We start from the raw sequence: 18,979 nt of genomic DNA, 5'->3' as shown, positions 1-18,979 counted from the left end.
ATTGATCATATGCTTTAAACATAAAATATATATATTAATAACATTTTATCATAAATTAATTTAAAAATAAATTGAAATTGTAAAACTTCAAACTAAAATTAATAAATTACATCAATATTTTTTTTATCACTTAAAATCAGTTTAAAATTGAAAAACAAATCCTAAATATCAAAATATTTGATATTTATAATATACCAAAGTTGTAAATAAGATCACTAAAATATTATTTACCAACAAAAAAAACAACTCAAATATCATTACCAAATTTGTATGGCCTAATAAATTCTTAATATATTCTTTTTGATAAGTACATAATACATTAGTGAATTAGTAATACTAATATACATTACTAAATTAGTATATAATGTATATTAATTACAATTTCCTTTTATGGCCTAATACTAATAGTCTAATACTATATTACTATTAGTAATATACTTTAAGTCTATATATCAATTAGTATATAAATCACTATACTAAATAATTACATATCAAATAATGATACAGTAATACTAATACTATGATAATGATTAGTAATTTAGTATTAGTATACTAATACTATCACTATAGTCTATCAATAATTTAGTTATAATAAATTAAACTCACTATAACAAATACAAATACTAATATATAGTTATTCTAATACTAATAGTCTAATATAGACTATAGTTATATTTATACTAAATATATTTATACTAAATCACTATAACTAATACTAATATATAACCATACTAATAGTCTAATATTAATACTATTATATAGCCTAATATATTATATAGCTATGACTAATACTAATATATAGTTATTATAATATTAATAGTCTAATATAGACTATAGTTATACTTATACTAAATATAGTTATACTAAATCACTATAATTAATACTAATATATAAATATAATAATAGTCTAATATTAATACTATTAGATAATCTAATATATTATATAGTTAATATAATATATTAATATTGTTATTCCAATATTAATAGTCTAATATAGACTATAGTTATACTAAATATAGTTATACTAAATCACTATAACTAATACTAATATATAGCTATACTAATAGTCTGATATTAATACTATTATATAATATATTAGACTATAGTATATTACCACTGTAATATTAGACTTTTAGTACTAATTTTGATAAATACATTATTGTATTAGGAAACGGCGCCGTTTCTTCTCCGGTATCCCAAATTCCCAATTGAAAAAACCCTAGGCCAGTCCCTCTCTTCGTCACTCTGCCTCTCTGCCTCTCTGCCTCGCTGTCTCTCTGCCCTCTCACGCGGCCACGGCCCACGCCGTTGCACTGTGCACATCTCGCCGTCGCCCCCTCAGAAACACAGACCCGCTCTCTCGCCGTTGCACCTCCCTTCACGGCCTCACCTCTCGAGCCGTTCTCGTTGCACACACAGCCCCTCGGCCCCTCTCTCAGCGCTGCGGTGCCCTCTCTGTCTCTCTTCCAATCTCTCACGCAGCCGGCAGCCCCTCTCTCACGTCTCTGTCTTCGACTGTAATTTTTCACACTAATTTTTTTTTTCATTTCACTTATTTAAGTTATTTGAAATTACTTTGAAATCTGGTATGAATCATATGAACAAGCTTTGGAACAATCTCGGATGTGTGTATCTCATACCATAATCAGAATTTTTATATAGCTAGTGATCTGTAGTATCTGTATATGTATGTGTGTGTGTGTGTGTGTGTGTGTGTGTGTGTGTATATGTAAGTGTTAGTTGTTTTTCATGAACTTTGATGCAACTTTTTATAAATGTTTGTTTTAATCCGATGTAGTTTGCATGGTAGCCCTTCGAAACAGAGATGGTGACTCTTGACAGTTATTTATTTATGAATTTATTTCTGTTGTTGAACATGAAAAAGGCATTAAACTGTTGAGCTGTTGATTGCAAATAACACACCCAAAGCCATGAATGAGGCAAGTTGCCAACTTGAGATGGAAATAGACAGCTCGCTAAATGCCACTTGTGTCATTTTTAGTAGAAACCGTATTCTATCAAATACGTTTCAAATCTACAGTACACCAGAAAAGTAAGTAGACGCTGAAACCTAACAAAAATATATGAATATGGTTCTGAAAAATATCCATTGAAGTCACGAGAGATGGACAACTTGGGGGGTGGGGGGTAAGTTGTTTGACTTGGGGGCTCTAACCCTGCATGCACAAATTAGCTAGGGCCAGGCAAACAGCCATTTCCCAAGTTGGGTATTCCCCTAACAATTAAAACCTGCAGCTTGCTTATATATATATATATATATATATATATATGTATGTGTGTTTAGACAACATATGATATATAAGATTTGACTTTTTGTACTGATCATGCATTTATATTGCAATTCTTTTCTTGTCATTTATATTGCAATCTTCTGAGTTTTTTGTACCGATCAGATTTTGGAATAAAAGTATAAAACAGATGTTTTTAAAACAGTTTTTTTTTTTTTAAATGAACAGAATTTTTTTACAAATTTGCATTTTATTAAAACCGGACCGAACTGGACGGGAACCGGAAGTACCGGTTTAGGGGGGTAACCGGTGCATAATCAGTTTTTGAAAATGCAAAACCGGTACATACCGGTTCGGTCCTAGATTTTGTCTAAAACCAGATCGGACCGGTTACACCCCTAGTCGCAGCTCTCATCTCTGCACGGGACTCTGAGTAGTACTCTCTCTCTCTCTCTCTCTCTCGCTCACCCCGTTTATATCTTCTGTTCTTTATTCTTTTTGGTTGCCTGCCCTTCCCAGCTCGCGATACTTGTATAAATTCCTAACCAATTATTTTTTTTTATAAGTAAAAAATTATATATATCAAAAGGAAAAACCAAGTACACTGAATGTACACAAGAAAACACCTTGCCCAAAATGACCCAAAAAGCCCGTGGAAAAAATAAATTCCTAACCAATTGTAACCTAAGAATACGTCGTGGCTAACTTATGATGCCCCTTCTTTCAAGAATTCATGTGTTATACCCTAATTCTGATTCTTTTTTTCTTTCTTTATATATTTTGTAATAGTTGTGAATCTGGTGTTGACGGTCGAAGTTACTTGCTAGTGAGAATGGTTGAGTTTCTTTTCGAAGATATTTTTAGGGTTGAGCGTCTTAACCCAGATGGTAAAAAGTTTGATAAAGGTATATATCTCTTTCTAGATATGCTCATTGCTATTTCACTACATACTTTCAGTTTAATGTTCTCGCTCTCTCTCTCTCTCTCTCTCTCTCTCTCTCTCTCTGTGTTCTTCAATTTTGATTATAGTTTATGGCTTTGTCATCTTGGGATTTTGAGATTATCTGGTATCTAATCACCAATCTTGAGTTTGAAAATAAGATTAAAGTCCATACAATGGTAAAAGTTAGAAAAAATTGTGCCGTTGAATGTAGCCATTATAAGAAAAGTATTGCCTCTGCTAAGAAAATCTGCTTCTAAGGCTCATAGTATGTGAAAGAGTGTAGTGATGTCTCTCGATCTTCTACTCCATAATTATCTTAAAAGCGAGTATTTCTACATTAGCGAAGTTGTCTGGGTCATTTTTCTGCCTCTAAAACAATTGTGAAGTTCTAGCCTCTTTTGCTCATGTTATTAGTTGTCCTGAAATCTTTTTTTTAGCTGTATAACAAATGTAGCCATAATTTTGCAATGGTATCTGTTTCTCTTAAGAGAGTTTTGTTTACGTAGAACTAAATTATGAACTTAAAGAATATGGGGGTTCAGGAAGTTACGAATTTCAGGTGGGTTTTTTTAGTAAAGAAAATCACTGGAACTGCAGGCCTATGGCTGCACTATGCATTGTGATATTTAGTACCATAACCTAATTGAAATTCAAATTAATCATCCTGCTGGAAATACAAATCTGTGTCGAAAACACTACTAAATTATGAATAAAAATTTGCATGTAATGGTACTTATCAAAAAAAAATTTGCATGTAATGGTTTTGGTTTATCATCTCTTTCCGTATTAATAATGGAGTTGAACTGAGTTTTTTCAACTGGATATGTCTTTAAATGCAGTTGTGGTATGAAGATATTGTGTTTCTATTAAGAGCTTTAGAACTAAGTTTCACTTAACTGTTACCACCTTAGAGTTTGCGAAATATGAAGTAGTTTCCTTTCTGCTCACTCATAAGATTTTGTAGATTCTTTTGCGTGTTGATCCATTAGCCTTTGAATGTAAGGGTCTTACATTGCAGTAAAGTTCACTTTGGCACTTTCTTAGTAGTTTTTTGCAGGCTAGTTTATGCTATACTCTACATGAGATAGGAATATACTGTTTTTAGTCAAGCTAAGTGGATTCATTGCGATCAGAAGACTGTTTGGATTTTTTCAAGATATACACACGTGTTGGCATTTTACATTCACAATTTCATCAATGTGCTTCTGTAGTTATCCGGGTTGAAGCAAAAAGTGAGAAGTTCGACATGTTCATGCACCTAGATGTGATGGTTACAAAGGACTTTATGCTGAAGGAAGGTGATAAGTTTGCGATGGTACTAGCTCCAACACTAAATCTGGATGGAACACCTGATACTGGCTATTATACTCCGGTAATGATATTCCTCGTGTAGCCTCAAAAGTTTGGATTATGATGAAGTTACAGCATTAATTATAGATCAGATATCTGTTTATGTTTATTGCCCGCATGAAGAGTTAGTTCTAAATTTAATTGGAGCTCTTTTTTTGAATTATTAGCTTTAAACCTGGGCCTTTTGAATATGACTCTTAATTATGCTGTGATGATCTCTGTAATTTGTATATAGATGCTATAGGTGAGGTGTGCATTTTTTAGTTTCTTCAATTTCATGTAGTTTCCATGGTAATGAGCCATTATAAATCGTACTTCTATCTTACACTGATAATAGGGCAATATCCACAATCTTTTGTTGCATCCTCTCCCAAAATTGATTGTTGGTTGTGGCATTTTCAAGTCATCAGGGCCCTAATCCTAATAATGAATGTTAATCTTTTCCCAGGGCAATCGGCAGTCGCTTGCAGACAGATTTGATTATGTAATGTATGGCAAGCTTTATAGAATTGCCGATGGTTCAGGACGTGGAACAAAAGCGTATGTACTACTCTTCTTTTCATGTATGAAGTAATAATCAATCTCTGTGGTGTTTTTTCCTTGGCTAATCTTTTTAGTATGTTCACTAGACTTCATATGGATGGTTCAAAACCATGCAGTTCCTCCAACTACTAAGGAAAATGTTGTTTAAAACGAGCCTAACCATAATTCAGCCTGAAGTTTGGTGAGGTCAATTGGGCACCATCATTAGTTGTAGCTTAAGCAGCAAAGTAGGAACACCCCAACCAAAATTGTTCCCATTAATTTTGAACTGAGACAAAATTGATCAGTGTTGTCATCTATTTTTGTAAGCCTTTACATGGGTTCAGATTTTGCATTCAGGGAGATGAACGTTTCATTTGGTGGGCTTCTGATGATGCTGAAGGGAGATCCATCTCATTGCAACAAGTTTGAACTTGATCAGAGGCTATATATCCTCATGAGGAAGGTGTAAAGTTCAGCTATTTGATCATCAAAGTGTTATTTTATCTGTCTGTTAGTTATGGAAGCTCTCTCTACTTTCCAAGCTCCTAATCGGCTATGTTAATATGCGATGCCATAACATAACAGCTTTTCAGTTTATAATTGGCAATGCTAAACTTATGGTAAAATGAACAGTTTTGTACCTATACATGTCTACATGTGGTGCAAATGAACAGACGGCTAGGCCTCCTGTGGCTAATGTGACTGGCTTGAGAAATATGCAGTTCCATTCCACCGATGGAAATTTTATTTAGATATTTTTCCATTAATAAGTTGAGGCAAGGAGGGTTGCCAATTGGAATGGGATTAGTTCACTATGCATTTTGCCCAAAACAGAAATTTGTTGATCCCAGCCCATTGTCAAGAAACACCGAATACAGAAAAGCTTAAAAGAGAAGACAGAAAGATGTGGGGCTTTATCTCTTTACCGTTGGAGAAACTAGTCAAATGGATAGATCATGTCAACTACTGTCCAGGGGCCTCTTTTCGAAGCAATTGAGACCCTTGCTCCCACTTCTGCAACCAAAATCATACAACACTTATCTTAGATTCTTTAGAGTATAATTCTAGAAAATGATTTTTGCAAGCCTAGACGTGCAAGCTTGGCACAAATTGCAAATCCTCTTATAGAAAAAGATCAATGATTTGTGCATGTCTTAAATAAACAAGTTTTGCACAAATTTTTATAAAAAAATAGATATTGCTTTCGTGGGATTACTTTTTTATAAAATATTTGTACAAGACTTCTATTTAGAGTTTGCAGCTAGTATTACTATTTTTTATGCATGGAATGATAAGTTGATAATTCAACTTTGAAAGCAACTTTGATTGATCAGTGCATGAAATGAGAGGCCAGAATGATTGATTCAGATATTTTAAAACCTTAACCCTGTTACTATTTTTTTTTTATGTCAAATGAAATTGCATTAAATTATCCACGAATTAATCCAGATTTTGCATGAAGGTTAGTGAAACAACCGTAACCCCACTCCCCCAAAAATGTAAAAAAGAATAATAAATATTCAAATGTTTTTCAACTTGGAAAAATGATGGGTCTCATTTGGTTCTCGATTATTTTCAATGACAATAAAAAGGAAAGCACCAAAATAAAATGAGTTGTGTTATACCCACCCGAGAATGGATATGATAAGGTTATTTGGGCTTTTTATTTTTTTTATACCTTGCACATTTAAAAAAAAAATTACAATATTATTAAAAATCAATTTCTTAATCATTAAGTAAAAAAATTATACATCGGATCCAATCCTCGGACCCATCCTTGATCCTTGGGACAATAGCATTTCCCAAATAAAATTTCTCCAATTCTTTCTTAAAATTCTTTCATTTCAGTCTATTGAATTATTTTATACTTAAAAAAATGTAAATCACAAAAAAAAAAAAAAAAAACCAGATTTCTCTATGTCAAGAATTAAATTGGTTTCGGAATTCAAATTTTCACAACAATTACTCCAACTTTGCAACGACCCGGATCCGGCCCGTTAAATTCGAGTTAGGAAGCACCGAAAACAGCTAAAAATGTTTCTCAAAACCATACACTGACTGGAGAAAGGCGATCCCGATATCTTCTTCGTCTGCTCTATCTTCCTTTCTTTTTTTTGGAACCATTTTGTTTTTCCGCAACAAATTGGACTGATTTCAACAGTAAAATGGCCACAAAACCGCAGATGTTTACGGGATTAACCCTGGCCTCTACGCCTGCTTCTTCGTTCCAGCCCTCTTCTTCAAGCTCTCACAGTCTATGCATGGTCAGGAAGCCCCTGACGACGTCATTTTTCGGTCGTGGAGGTATGTGCCTTTTTGCTATTTTTGCTCCGTGATTTGCGAGTATGGCTTAGATTTTCTTAGTTTCAACGTTTTTTGGGTTCTTACCTGGGTTTCGATTTACACTCTGTTTGGTTGCTTAGGAGAGAAAGAAGAAAATCTATTACCATTTTACTCATACAATCCAAATTAGTGCACTACACTTGGTAAAATGTCTTGTATGTTTTGACGGTAGGCGCATGTCGTATGCTTGTTGTAATATGAGTTCACTGTTGATATGTAATTTTACGGTTAGCAGATGATTATGAAATTAGATTAAAGAAAGTAACTGTCTAGAAATAGAATCAAATAAGTATATAGGTGGGAAGAGCATGCTTATTGATGTGGAATTTATTCTAATGAGACAATACGGACTAACTCCAAAAAAGTTGAGGCAATAATGCAAAACTATATAAGCCAGTAATGAACTTTCTCACCCTGTTCCGTTATCATTTTGGAGCAATCAAAGTAAAAAATATGAGATTCCATAAATTTTCTTGGATTATAAGATTGTACTGAAATAAGCTTGATGTGCATTTGTTAACACCATTTGATTCAAACACAAATTTATCTGTCAAACTGATTTTTTGGAAAAAAGTTCAACTTGGTTGCTGCGCATCATCTCCTATGTATATTTGTCTCTCAAACTAGTACACAAACATAAGATGTTCTTCAAACAAAAAGTACTTATGGGTCATGCATACAAAGAGATGACCACATTTGTGGCGTCTGCTGTTTCAAATAAGTTGGGTTTTCTTTTATTGACTGCATTTTACTAAGGATTTTCATTGATAAAATAAAAGCATTTGAAGTAACCTGCATATTTAATGTGTGTGTGTTTCTACATTACAACTTAACGATGCAGCCAAAAGAAAAAAATGTCGCATATCTTGTTCTTTTTATGTGTTGGAAGTTTCTAATTGGAATGGAATTTACCATGGTGGTTAGTATGCTGGAGTTCTATTCTTCAAATAACCTTATTACGCATATCATGAGTTTGGCACAATGACATTACTCAATTACGAAAGTAAAATTACTTAATTTTAATACTTAGAAAATTTAAAACTAATTTTTTACTTATTCAAGAAAAAACCTTGGTTGAATTCCCTCACAGAATTGTAAAGTCTCTCTCACTCTCACATTGTATGCAAGTTGTATTCGCATATAAAACCCTGACGGGGGAAATATTTATTTGCTCGCAGTAAAAGTTGCTGGCATAAGAATCGCTGCTTCCAAACAATCCCATAGTAGACAAAGGGGAGGTTCTCTTGCTGCTGGTATGAACCTTTTTGACCGGTTCGCTAGGGTTGTCAAGGTGTGATTTAAGGACTCATTCACATGCATTCATGTAAAATTAATTGTTGCCTTTTTATCTCCTGTCTATTAACTGTTATTTGTTAAATGATAGATATAATATGATTTAGCTGTCTCCTAACTGCAGTCATATGCAAATGCGATTATAAGTTCCTTTGAAGACCCAGAGAAAATCTTAGAGCAAACAGTGCTTGAAATGAATGATGACTTGACAAAGATGCGTCAAGCCACAGCACAAGTAAGCATCATTTGTTCTTCCCCCGTTCTTTTCATTTGTTTTATTCCGTCCTTTCTTTGATCAGTTTTTGTTCTCCTGTTACCAACAAAGGACAAAACAAATAGATTATTCTACTGCTCTCTATAGGATGGGATTTTTATTATAAGTTAAACGGGCAAAGGGATGCTACACAAGGTGTATACAAGAGGAGCAACCTGGGGGTGGAGGGGCAAGGAAAATAAAATCAAAATCTAAATAAGAAGAAAAGTTAAGAATTATCATGCACCAACATCCACGCATATTGCTTTTAACACTCTAGAACTAAGCTCATCTCCCATCTTGTTACAATCTTCAAAGTTGATAAGACTTAGATATCTTGTAATAAATTCTTTTTACTTATTAAAAAAAAAATTTATCTTGTAATAAATTCTTATTACTTATAAAAAAAAGAAAAGAAAAGATATTGTGTAATTCCCCACTCTATTCATTGTTTTTTTTTTTTTTTGATAAGTAATCGATATATATAAATAGAGATAGGAAAAATCCAAGTACACAAGATGATATACAAGAGAAAAGACCTATCTAGGTCGAAGTAAGAGAAACTAGAAAGTCATGAAAATTCAGGCCATTAAAGTCTAGAGCAATGGCCCATAAGCATAAAGTACGGAAAAATAGGGTTCTAAGTTCCTCTGAAGACCGCTCCTTGTTTTCAAAAGTTCGATCATTGCGCTCTTGCCATATATACCACATAATACAGATCGGGATCATTTTCCACACCGCCTTGATTTGTTGGACTCCTCTTGGAAGAGTCCAGCTGGCCAGTAGATCTACCACAATTTCAGGCATAACAAAAGATAACTCTATCCGGCTAAAGACTTTCATCCACAAGGCTTTAGCTGTCTTGCAACGTAGCAAGAGATGTTCCACTGACTCGCCAGATTTCTTGCACATGCAACACCAGTCTACTATAACTATCCGGCTCTTCCTCAAATTGTCGGTAGTCAGAATCTTCCCCAATGCTGCTGTCCATGTAAAGAAAATTGCTTTTAGGGGGCGCCTTATTTCGCCAAAGTCTCCTCCATGGGAACGAAATATTAACGGCTTGGGAAAGGGACTTATAGTATGATCGAACTGAGAAAATGCCCTTACCCGCAGGAGTCCACCACATCTTATCAGCTTGTTGTCTATCTGGCTTTACAGAATAAACTAGACTAAAAAAAGCCTCAAAGATGTCCACTTCCCAGTCTTGTGCCTCTCTACTAAACGTGACATTCCACTGCACTTGGTCCCCTGATAGAAGCATAAGATCCTCTATTGAGGCTTCCTGGTTGCATGCCACTCGGAAAACTGCTGGAAATGCATCCTTTAGAGCCTCATCCCCACACCATATATCCATCCAAAACTTAATATATCCATCCAAAACTTAATACGAGAACCCCTTTTCAACACCAATTCAGCGTGCTTCCATATTTACAACCCACTCTATTCATTGTTAGTCTGTGGCATTTACTTTTAACCCCCCAAATTCCATGTTTTAAAATTGGCGAAACTTTTGTTTGTTTGTTTGTGAGAAGGTTTTGGCATCTCAAAAGCAGTTGGAAAACAAATACAAGGCTGCACAACTAGCTTCTGAAGATTGGTAATACTTGAGTGCACTATTATCATAATTCCCTAAGTATAGTGATAATGCATTATGCCTGTGTACCTTATGTTTAATGTAGGTATCGTAAAGCCCAATTTGCCCTTCAGAAAGGAGAAGAGGATCTTGCACGGGAAGCTCTAAAGAGGCGGAAATCTTATGCTGTAAGTATTCATCTGTCTGAAATAGTTTATGCTAGAAGTTCAAATTCGTTGTTATTTTGGATTAATAATGACCAGTCTGACTGAATTTGAAGTAAGATGCTAGAAACTGCATAACATTGATCCCTTGATTATATTTTTTCTTTTTCATTTTTTTCCGTAAATTTACTGCTTTTGAAAAAAAGTGCAGTTTGTTTTTACACACTATGCTTACATAGATTTTCTGCTTATGCAAGCGGTTGCAACTGAAAAGTGGAATTATATAGGGATGTCTTGGTATCTGGGCCATAGTAATGCTACATTCTGAAGGATTTGGCATACATGATGATGATGATCATGCTTAAATTTTTCTGCAGGATAATGCTAATGCTTTGAAAGCTCAACTTGATCAACAGAAAACTGTTGTTGAGAATCTTGTCTCTAATACACGGGTATGTTAATGACTATTATCTCATGCATTGGTCATATCCTCACGGGGTTGTTTTGATAGAAAATAATGTTCGAAATACTATTTTCGATTCATAGTACATCACTGTTGTTTTGCTAGTGATAAATGTTGCATTTTAAATAATGCAATAGCATGTAAAGAAGCCATGTTTTCATATGTAAAAGACGTACTTCATAATATAATTGGCTAGGCAGATAGAAAACTCATTTACTTGGATATTTTTTTTGCTGGTAAGAATGCATTTAATTGGTTGTTAGTTGTCAAAATTGGTATTATTGCTCATAGGTATCATGAGATTTCACTCATAAAAGGGGGAAAGAAACAGCTATCCTGAGAACTATGAAGAGCTGACTAGAGAAGCTGTGATTCTTTTATTACAAATTGTGAGTTAAAAACAAGAAGCTGAGCAGAACCAAGGCAATTACTTATGCTTTTCTATTCTATAAAAAACCAGCCGAAAGAATAATTTGATGAGATCAAATTTATTTTTTGTCCAGGGACTGAGAATGAAACTTTGCCATACACTGACTTATTTGCATTATTTAGTTCTGACTCTGACCACGCTATTCGGTATAATAAGCATACGTCAAGGAGTTTAATAAATTTGCCTTTTGTTTTTTTGGGGGGGGGGGAGAATAGACAAAGAATTCAAGTTTCATTTGGTGAATTAGGCTACGGTTTGTACCCCTATACACGAAGGCGGGTTGGGAATTTGGAATTTGTTGGTTTTCAACAGGGCTTTATTGGGTAAATGGTTATGGAGATATCACGAAGAGAGGTCTTATCTCTTGTATATCATAGCTTTAGATTTTAATGGCCTGAATTTTCATGATTTTCTTGTTTCCTCTATCTCGACCTAGATAGGTCTTATCTCTTGTATATCAGCTTGTGTACTTGGGCTATGCCTATCTTTATCAATAATATCGTTTACTTATCAAGAAAAAGATATCATGAAGAGAGGGGAGCTTTGTGGAGGGTGATCATAGATTTAAAATATGGTGGATTGTCGGGAGGATGGTGCTCGAATGAGGTGAGTGGACCACATGGGGTGGGGCTTTGGAAACAAATAAAAAGAGGCTGGACCAATCTCCATCGATCAACACGGTTTGTAGTTATGGCTCTAGTATTAAATTCTGGAATGACTTATGGTGTGGAGATCGAATACTCAAAGAAGCCTACCCAATACTATACAACATTCCACAAAGAAAGGCGGCTACAGTAGCACAGCTTTTGGATCTCTCTAGCGGCTCTCCCCAATGGAATATTATTTTCTTTAAAGATACCCAAGATCAGGAAATTGAAACATTTACAGATTTCTTCAATCTTGTGTACAATTGTAGAGTGACTGGAGGAGCGGATAAGATGATGTGGTCACCATCCAAGAAGGGGAACTTAGTGTACAGTTGTACTATAAGTCTCTTATGACACTCTACAAGAACATTCCCATGGAAGAACATATGGAAGACTAAGCCGCCGTGGCCCCCCCCCCCCCCCAAAAAAAAAAAAAAAAAACCAAAAATAGCTTCTGTTTTTGTATGGACAGCTTTGTTAGGGAAGATTCTGAAATGCCGACTCATTGTATTGGATTGGTGTTACATGTGTAAGAAAAGTGGCGAGTATGTGGATTACCTATTATTGCATTGTGATGTAGCCAAGAGTTTATGGAACGAAGAGTGGGACCCTTTAGGGTAATGACAAGAAGGGTTGTTGACTTTTTACTTTTTGGTCAGCTGGCAAGGCATCTGGGGTAACTCTCAAATTGTAACTGTGGAAGATGATATTGACCTGCCTATGATGGTGCATATAGATGGAGAGGATTGGTCGGAGTTTTGAGGATCGTGAATGGACAATGGACGAGCTTAGAACTTTTTTTCTTCACACTTATTCTATTGGTTGATTGTAATAGACTATGATGGCATGAACATACATGATTTTCTTGTATCTTTAGACAGTCATGCCTAGGTGTGACTCTTGTATATGTCTCATGTACTTGGCTTCGCCTATTTTCAATAAAATTCTCATTTACTGATTAAAAAAAAATAAAATTGTTTGGTGTAGCTTTTGGAGAGTAAGATACAGGAAGCTAGATCAAAGAAAGATACTCTAAAAGCACGTGCTCAGTCCGCAAAGTTTGTCTTCCACCACCTTAATGCATCGCTATGCCATTTTACCTATATATTGTCTCCTTAATGATGCCATTAATGGCCACTTTGGTGTTCAGGACTACAAGCAAAGTGAGCGAGATGTTGGGGAATGTCAATACAAGTAATGCCCTTGGAGCTTTTGAAAAGATGGAAGAGAAAGGTGAGGCATTGAGATGGTAGAAATCACGCTCTAATCCACATGATATATATATATATGATAAAATAATATAAATCCTGGATTTTCTGCACACCACCCTCATCCCTTGCCTCTTCTCCATGGTGCAGATGACTGCAATATTATAATATACTTAAGTTTTATGGCATGTCTCATGTGATGCACCCTGGCACCACGTTATGTATATCTCATACTTAAGGTTACAATGGTTATTCCTTGCTTAATATGTTTCTTTATCACCCAATATATAACCAGCTCACTTTTTGCATGTTATCTTAATTTTTCTGAAATATTGACTGAATCAATCTTGGTTTATCATATTGATTCTATTTATTTTTCCTATTTAAATTTTATTAATTGTTTTTCATCTTGATAGTGCTGGCAATGGAATCCCAAGCAGAAGCTCTTGGTCAATTAACAACTGATGATCTTGATGGAAAGGTAGTCATCATTTCCCTTTCTCTTCACTCCATTCCATATTTTGTCAAATCAAATCATTGTTTATCCGAGTGAAGAAACTTGAGAGAAAGTCCTTGAAACTATTGTGAATGGGTTACTTTTTTATGTTCTTTGCGAAATATAATCTGAAGATAAGTCAATGAGTAAAGTTCAGCACCCTATGTGGGTTTTCTTTTGAACTTGTTGGCGTACATAGTCTATTTGCATGATTGTATGTTATAAATTGCGTCTGAAGCTTAAAGTGGCTCCCCGATTTCAAAGCTCAGATGCTGGTCATTTTGGAGCTCAAATGGTGTTCAGTACAGCTGTTTGATATGTTAGCTGATACAAAATTTGTGTAAATCATTGTGTAGTTGTCCAAGATCTTTGACGTATTATTTTTACTGAACACTGCATTTTGTGCTGTTGAAGTTTGTCACTATGTTACCTATCAAAAAGTTTGTCACTATGTGACACATCTAACAGGCCATGTTTTGGTGTTGTGTCATGGATGCAATACTTTCCATACTTCCCATGCCTTATGGGAGGTTTGGGAAATGAGTTTGAGATACTTATGACCAATGATCATGCCTTTATACAAGAGTGGAGGTCCAGCGGGCTTGAGAATCTCTTTAACTAGCTAGTATGGAGCAAAGGGCTCACAACTGGTTTTGGTTTGACATTATAGTATTGAGATATGTATTTCAGTGAGGGGATTATGGATATCATATAGCTTTGACCAATTTAGAGGTGTCTGGGATGTTGATGGCTTGTTAATAGTCATTTGCAGTGATGTGAGTACCTTGGTGGATACTGGCATATATTTGCAGTTCGTACAAGTACCAGGACTCATCTAGGTTTAATGGTTACAGTGCCATGGTCTTGTCCTGCTTGATGTGCTAAGACCCACCTCAGCTGAGCTCTCTCATGCTCTAAATTATTTGAGTAACCCCTGCGGTTGTTGATTTTGGAGTCTCACCAGTGTACAATGAGTTGGTTTTATTGAATATCATTCAGATACATGCACATATACACAGGCTCTCTTAGATGTACTGACATGCAGTTAGCATGCTTTCCAGTTCTTACTGTTGCTGTCATATATAAATATGGATAGGCGAAGGTAGCAGGCTTCTCTTCTCCTAGGCTTCCTGCACATGTTATTTGTGAAGAAAAGGCAGAGACCAGTTCTTCACTTGGTAGAGATACCAGATGCTGGTTGGTCTTTTTATTTTTATTTTTTATTATTGGCACCAGGTGTCCGAGAACAGTGTCCCGACTAATCTCAAAGGTGCACAGGCCCTCGGCAAGGAGAAGCATGCCACCAAGATCAAGGCCTTTACCACTTTCACATGAAAAACAAACATAAGATACAATCCAGTCTTCTTTAAATTTGAATAGCTGTCCTGCATAGGTCTGTGCAAGCTTGCATATGCACATGCGCACATACAGTAGTAATATCAAACATGGTCAAGATTTGGAGCAATCTTACAAAGTAAATTGGAAGCTCAAACTGGGAAGGTGGCCTTTCGCAGAAGTGCATGAATAAAATGTGTGCTGGCCATCCACTGCACATCGATGGCTCTCTTTTTGTATATATTGTTTGTACCTAGTATGATTGACCCAATTATTCCCCTAGAAAGAAGAGAACTGGGGAAAAACTAGAAGAGGAGGGAGACAGAAAAGAAAGTTAAAGATTGAAAGAGGAAGGAGATAGACATCTGTGACAAAAATCATGGCTAAAGTTACTCTTACACCCTGAATTACTTTTGGTAGTTGGTATTGATGAATTGGGGAATTCATGTTACTTTTTCCTTACTAATGGGTTTTATTGTAGGAAAGATATGATTGTTAAAGAGGTTACTCGAGACATATCCCTAAATAGGGCCTGGTGGCATAAAGGAATGTGGTAGACCACGAGTAACTGGGACTGGGGCATAGTTTCTGGGGTTGAGTCTAACTTAATACTACTATGAGGAACTTTGTGTTTTATTCATTTAATGTAACAACGATTTTGATTATGAAGGGTATATAGTCATAAATTTAGCTGTTTGATGTCTCTGTATAGCCTACTGAGCACGTCAGTCAATCATTGAACATTCAGTTAATTGTTTTGATGATGACTACACTGCCAAACGCATATAAGAAAGAAAAGAAACAAGAAAAAAAGAGAGAGACTACACTGCTAAACGTTCATGCTCTCTGTTTCTCGCATTTGATTGCCCCTTACCAAAAGTAATACTTACCATTTTTGCGCTTATATTTATGTTGCAGTTTGCATTGCTAGAGGGCTCATCAGTCGATGATGATCTAGAAAACCTGAAAAAAGAATTGTCCGGTAGCACCAAGGTATGCGTTATACTTCCAGTTACATGTGAATGCATATGCTTTCAATTATTCAGCGAAGTACCCAGATTTTTAGCATACATATAATTTAAAACTTCATTTCTGTTCATTTTTTGTTAAAATTACTTGGCTTGCAAGTGTCTCGTTCTTCATTTTTCGGGACAATTACACAGAGGCAGCATGTAGAAAGAAGATAAATTTTTTACTGGGTTGAAAGCTTCCAATTTTCTACTATTTGCTATTTCTATCCCTTGCCAAGAAGCTGGAGGAAGACAGAAGATTCAGTATCTTTTGTTATAAGATACCTGCGTTTTTTTAATCCAATTATCTGCCTTTTCAACAACCGTAGACTTTGCCCTCCTTTTCTTTCTCTCTTTTCCCTGCAGAAAGGAGAGCTTCCACCTGGAAGAACTGTCACGACAAGCACAAACAAGCCATATCCATTCCGAGATTCTGAAATTGAAAGGGAGCTTAATGAATTGAGGCAAAAGGCAAAGGATTTCTAGACTTTCCGAACTGTTCCCGTCTTAACTTTCTTTTTTAAAGCTCAGCATTGGTTTCATTTTGCCAACATTTTGTATAGCCAAAGGCCAAACATATTTACTTTGTAGAGCTTGAAGACCAAGCTTAAATGTACTATAGTGATGTTATGCAATGAACAAGGCTGCATGCTTCTGTACAATAAAACACCATTTTTCATGTTCTCAATGTAAGGTTTTGAATAACATTATCTGCGGCAACACTCTTGTTTTTGGATTATTGGTACCACAAAGTCCATTAGACGTACAATTAGACCCCGTTGGGAACTTGTGATCTCGGTTCAGTCTAATTTTAAATTGAGTCTAACATCCAAATATCCAATTCTCAAATCAATTGACTTATTTAAACTCAAAATCTCTTTACATGTGAGATTTATAACTTTTTTCAATTCAACAGTTTTTTACACGCAGAATCCAGTCGTTTTCAATTTCTCATAAATATAGCTAAACTCATCTTAGGTGGGCAATACAAAACTCATTTTACTATCTCAACTCATTGCTATTTATAAAGAATTCAACTCATCTTAACTCAATTCAACATCCAAAATTTACTTATCCTTTTTGACATGTCATCCATTCAAACAAGGGTACAACTGGCGAAACTGTCTGTCTGCACTTTGTGTTTGGATTACAGGTACCACATTAACGTTCATTAAATATACATTTGGAATGACACTGAATATTCCCAGCTTGATCCTTCTTGATAATGTTATCCACTCAAACAAGGGTACATACCAACTTGCGGAAAGGTTGGTGCCTACTTATGCCTGCCGTTGGATTTTCCCATGCACCGAGTCATCAATACGTGTTGTGAATGTGGTGTCGCAGTGAGGATGGTAGCACGTGGCAGAATTACAGTAAATGAGATCTAATTTTTTAGAACTTACCGATATGTTTGAACGTCCAAAAGCCAAAAGACATAATGCATTTTTATGTGAATATATATAAACTACAATAATAGGGTGGTGTCTGGGTTGTTTCCTTCAAACAATTTTTTCCCTTTTTTCTTGGCACACAGTAGTCCATTCAAAAGCAAGAACACGAACGAGTCCATTGAAATTAAATTTCCTAGCTTTGGACTTGTTTAATGTGCATGCATGCCACACCAATTCAAATTGATGCATTTTTCAAAACTCTTTTCGTTTTCCATCTTTTTTTTTTTTTTTTTGTCTTTGATTGATATGTAACATTTTCCGCTATAAAATGGATATAAAATATTTCTGAATTAAACTTGAATAATTATTGTATCCTAGCCTTGAAGGTAAAGTGATCTCTTGATATTTTATTGTATACATGTTAATCGTCGTTGAAAGAAAAAAAGTCGTAAGATTGAAGAACACATACACATGATATAGAGAGATTCAATTGACTGTTTCCCCTCCCACCAACCAAGATGTTTAAAAATGCAAAAGCCAACGGTCATTGCTATCATTATAGTAATTAGATGAATTCATTAATTAAGGTCATTATATAATTTGGGTGGTTTTCCAAAACTAAATATATATCTCGTGATCGATCTCCTGAAAGAGTCCATTCAAAAGCAAGACTAATGATCAAGTCAATCCCGTTTTTGAGCCATTCCCGTGATCTCCTCATGTTCCTAATATCATGAACAATAGTGCTGCATGCATGCCCTGCACTTGTTCGACACATCATATTATGAAAAAGGCCATTTTACCAACTTAAGCTACTTCGACTTTATACATATATATATATATATATATATATATAGATGTTGACTTATTCCAATTTCCTCGAAGCCAAGGAGTACTGGTTTACCCTTTTTACGTACATACCAGGCTGCCAGCAAATTAGGAAAAATTCAATTTTCAAATCGGTGTATAGAATACATGATTTAATAAAGTATTTATATGATATAATTAATTTAATTTAAAATTTTAAATATGACTATTTAAATGATGTGCTTTAAATACCGACTCTAGAATCGTATAAGTTGCAAATTAAACAACTAAGTAATTTCAGCTTTCATGTGAATATGACTATTTCAAATTAATTAAGCTCCTTGGTCAAAACGTAAAATCCTAAAATCCCACCGAAACCCCCAGCTCAGAAAAACGCGTACATTACAAAGCTTTAGCACTATATATATCTGCACCTACTCATACTTGATTTGTCATAAGTACAGCCACAACTACTACCAGCAAAAGCTTTATT

At 35.1% G+C, this 18,979-nt stretch overlaps 2 protein-coding genes across 3 annotated transcripts; both read left to right on the top strand.

The window, feature by feature from the left end:
* Positions 1-1,176: 1,176 nt before the first annotated feature.
* Positions 1,177-5,861, top strand: LOC108980886 (DNA-directed RNA polymerases II and V subunit 8A-like). Of its 2 annotated transcripts, none has more exons than XM_018951935.2 (5): positions 1,177-1,517; positions 3,039-3,154; positions 4,404-4,564; positions 4,991-5,082; positions 5,425-5,861. In XM_018951935.2, exons 2-5 carry the CDS (start codon positions 3,082-3,084, stop codon positions 5,534-5,536), a joined length of 438 nt encoding a protein of 145 aa, XP_018807480.1. In that variant the 5' UTR covers positions 1,177-1,517; positions 3,039-3,081; the 3' UTR covers positions 5,537-5,861. The 2 variants fall into 2 exon arrangements, with proteins under 2 accessions (XP_018807480.1, XP_018807487.1); XM_018951942.2 differs by having other exon boundaries at positions 1,224-1,501.
* A 1,238-nt stretch (positions 5,862-7,099) lies between these two features.
* Positions 7,100-16,992, top strand: LOC108980881 (membrane-associated 30 kDa protein, chloroplastic-like). The gene is made up of 11 exons (XM_018951917.2): positions 7,100-7,371; positions 8,589-8,701; positions 8,828-8,938; positions 10,492-10,556; positions 10,639-10,720; positions 11,074-11,148; positions 13,224-13,294; positions 13,387-13,469; positions 13,861-13,925; positions 16,194-16,268; positions 16,652-16,992. The coding sequence occupies exons 1-11, from the start codon at positions 7,233-7,235 to the stop codon at positions 16,769-16,771; spliced, it is 999 nt and encodes a 332-aa protein (XP_018807462.1). The 5' UTR covers positions 7,100-7,232; the 3' UTR covers positions 16,772-16,992.
* Positions 16,993-18,979: the final 1,987 nt, after the last annotated feature.

This window comes from Juglans regia, chromosome 12 (genome assembly GCF_001411555.2).
Source record: "Juglans regia cultivar Chandler chromosome 12, Walnut 2.0, whole genome shotgun sequence".
Taxonomy (NCBI): domain Eukaryota; kingdom Viridiplantae; phylum Streptophyta; class Magnoliopsida; order Fagales; family Juglandaceae; genus Juglans; species Juglans regia.
Note: the sequence above shows the minus strand (reverse complement) of the source record. Positions and strands in the feature narration are given on the sequence as shown.

Bases quoted from the DNA above. Each gene is read 5' to 3' on its own strand.
- LOC108980886 (XM_018951935.2), top strand. From the start codon at position 3,082: ATGGTTGAGTTTCTTTTCGAAGATATTTTTAGGGTTGAGCGTCTTAAC. The intron at 4,565-4,990 runs GTAATGATATTC...ATCTTTTCCCAG, and splicing joins ATACTGGCTATTATACTCCG to GGCAATCGGCAGTCGCTTGC. The intron at 5,083-5,424 runs GTATGTACTACT...TTTTGCATTCAG, and splicing joins TCAGGACGTGGAACAAAAGC to GGAGATGAACGTTTCATTTG.
- LOC108980881 (XM_018951917.2), top strand. From the start codon at position 7,233: ATGGCCACAAAACCGCAGATGTTTACGGGATTAACCCTGGCCTCTACG. The intron at 7,372-8,588 runs GTATGTGCCTTT...ATTTGCTCGCAG, and splicing joins GTCATTTTTCGGTCGTGGAG to TAAAAGTTGCTGGCATAAGA. The intron at 8,939-10,491 runs GTAAGCATCATT...GTTTGTGAGAAG, and splicing joins TGCGTCAAGCCACAGCACAA to GTTTTGGCATCTCAAAAGCA.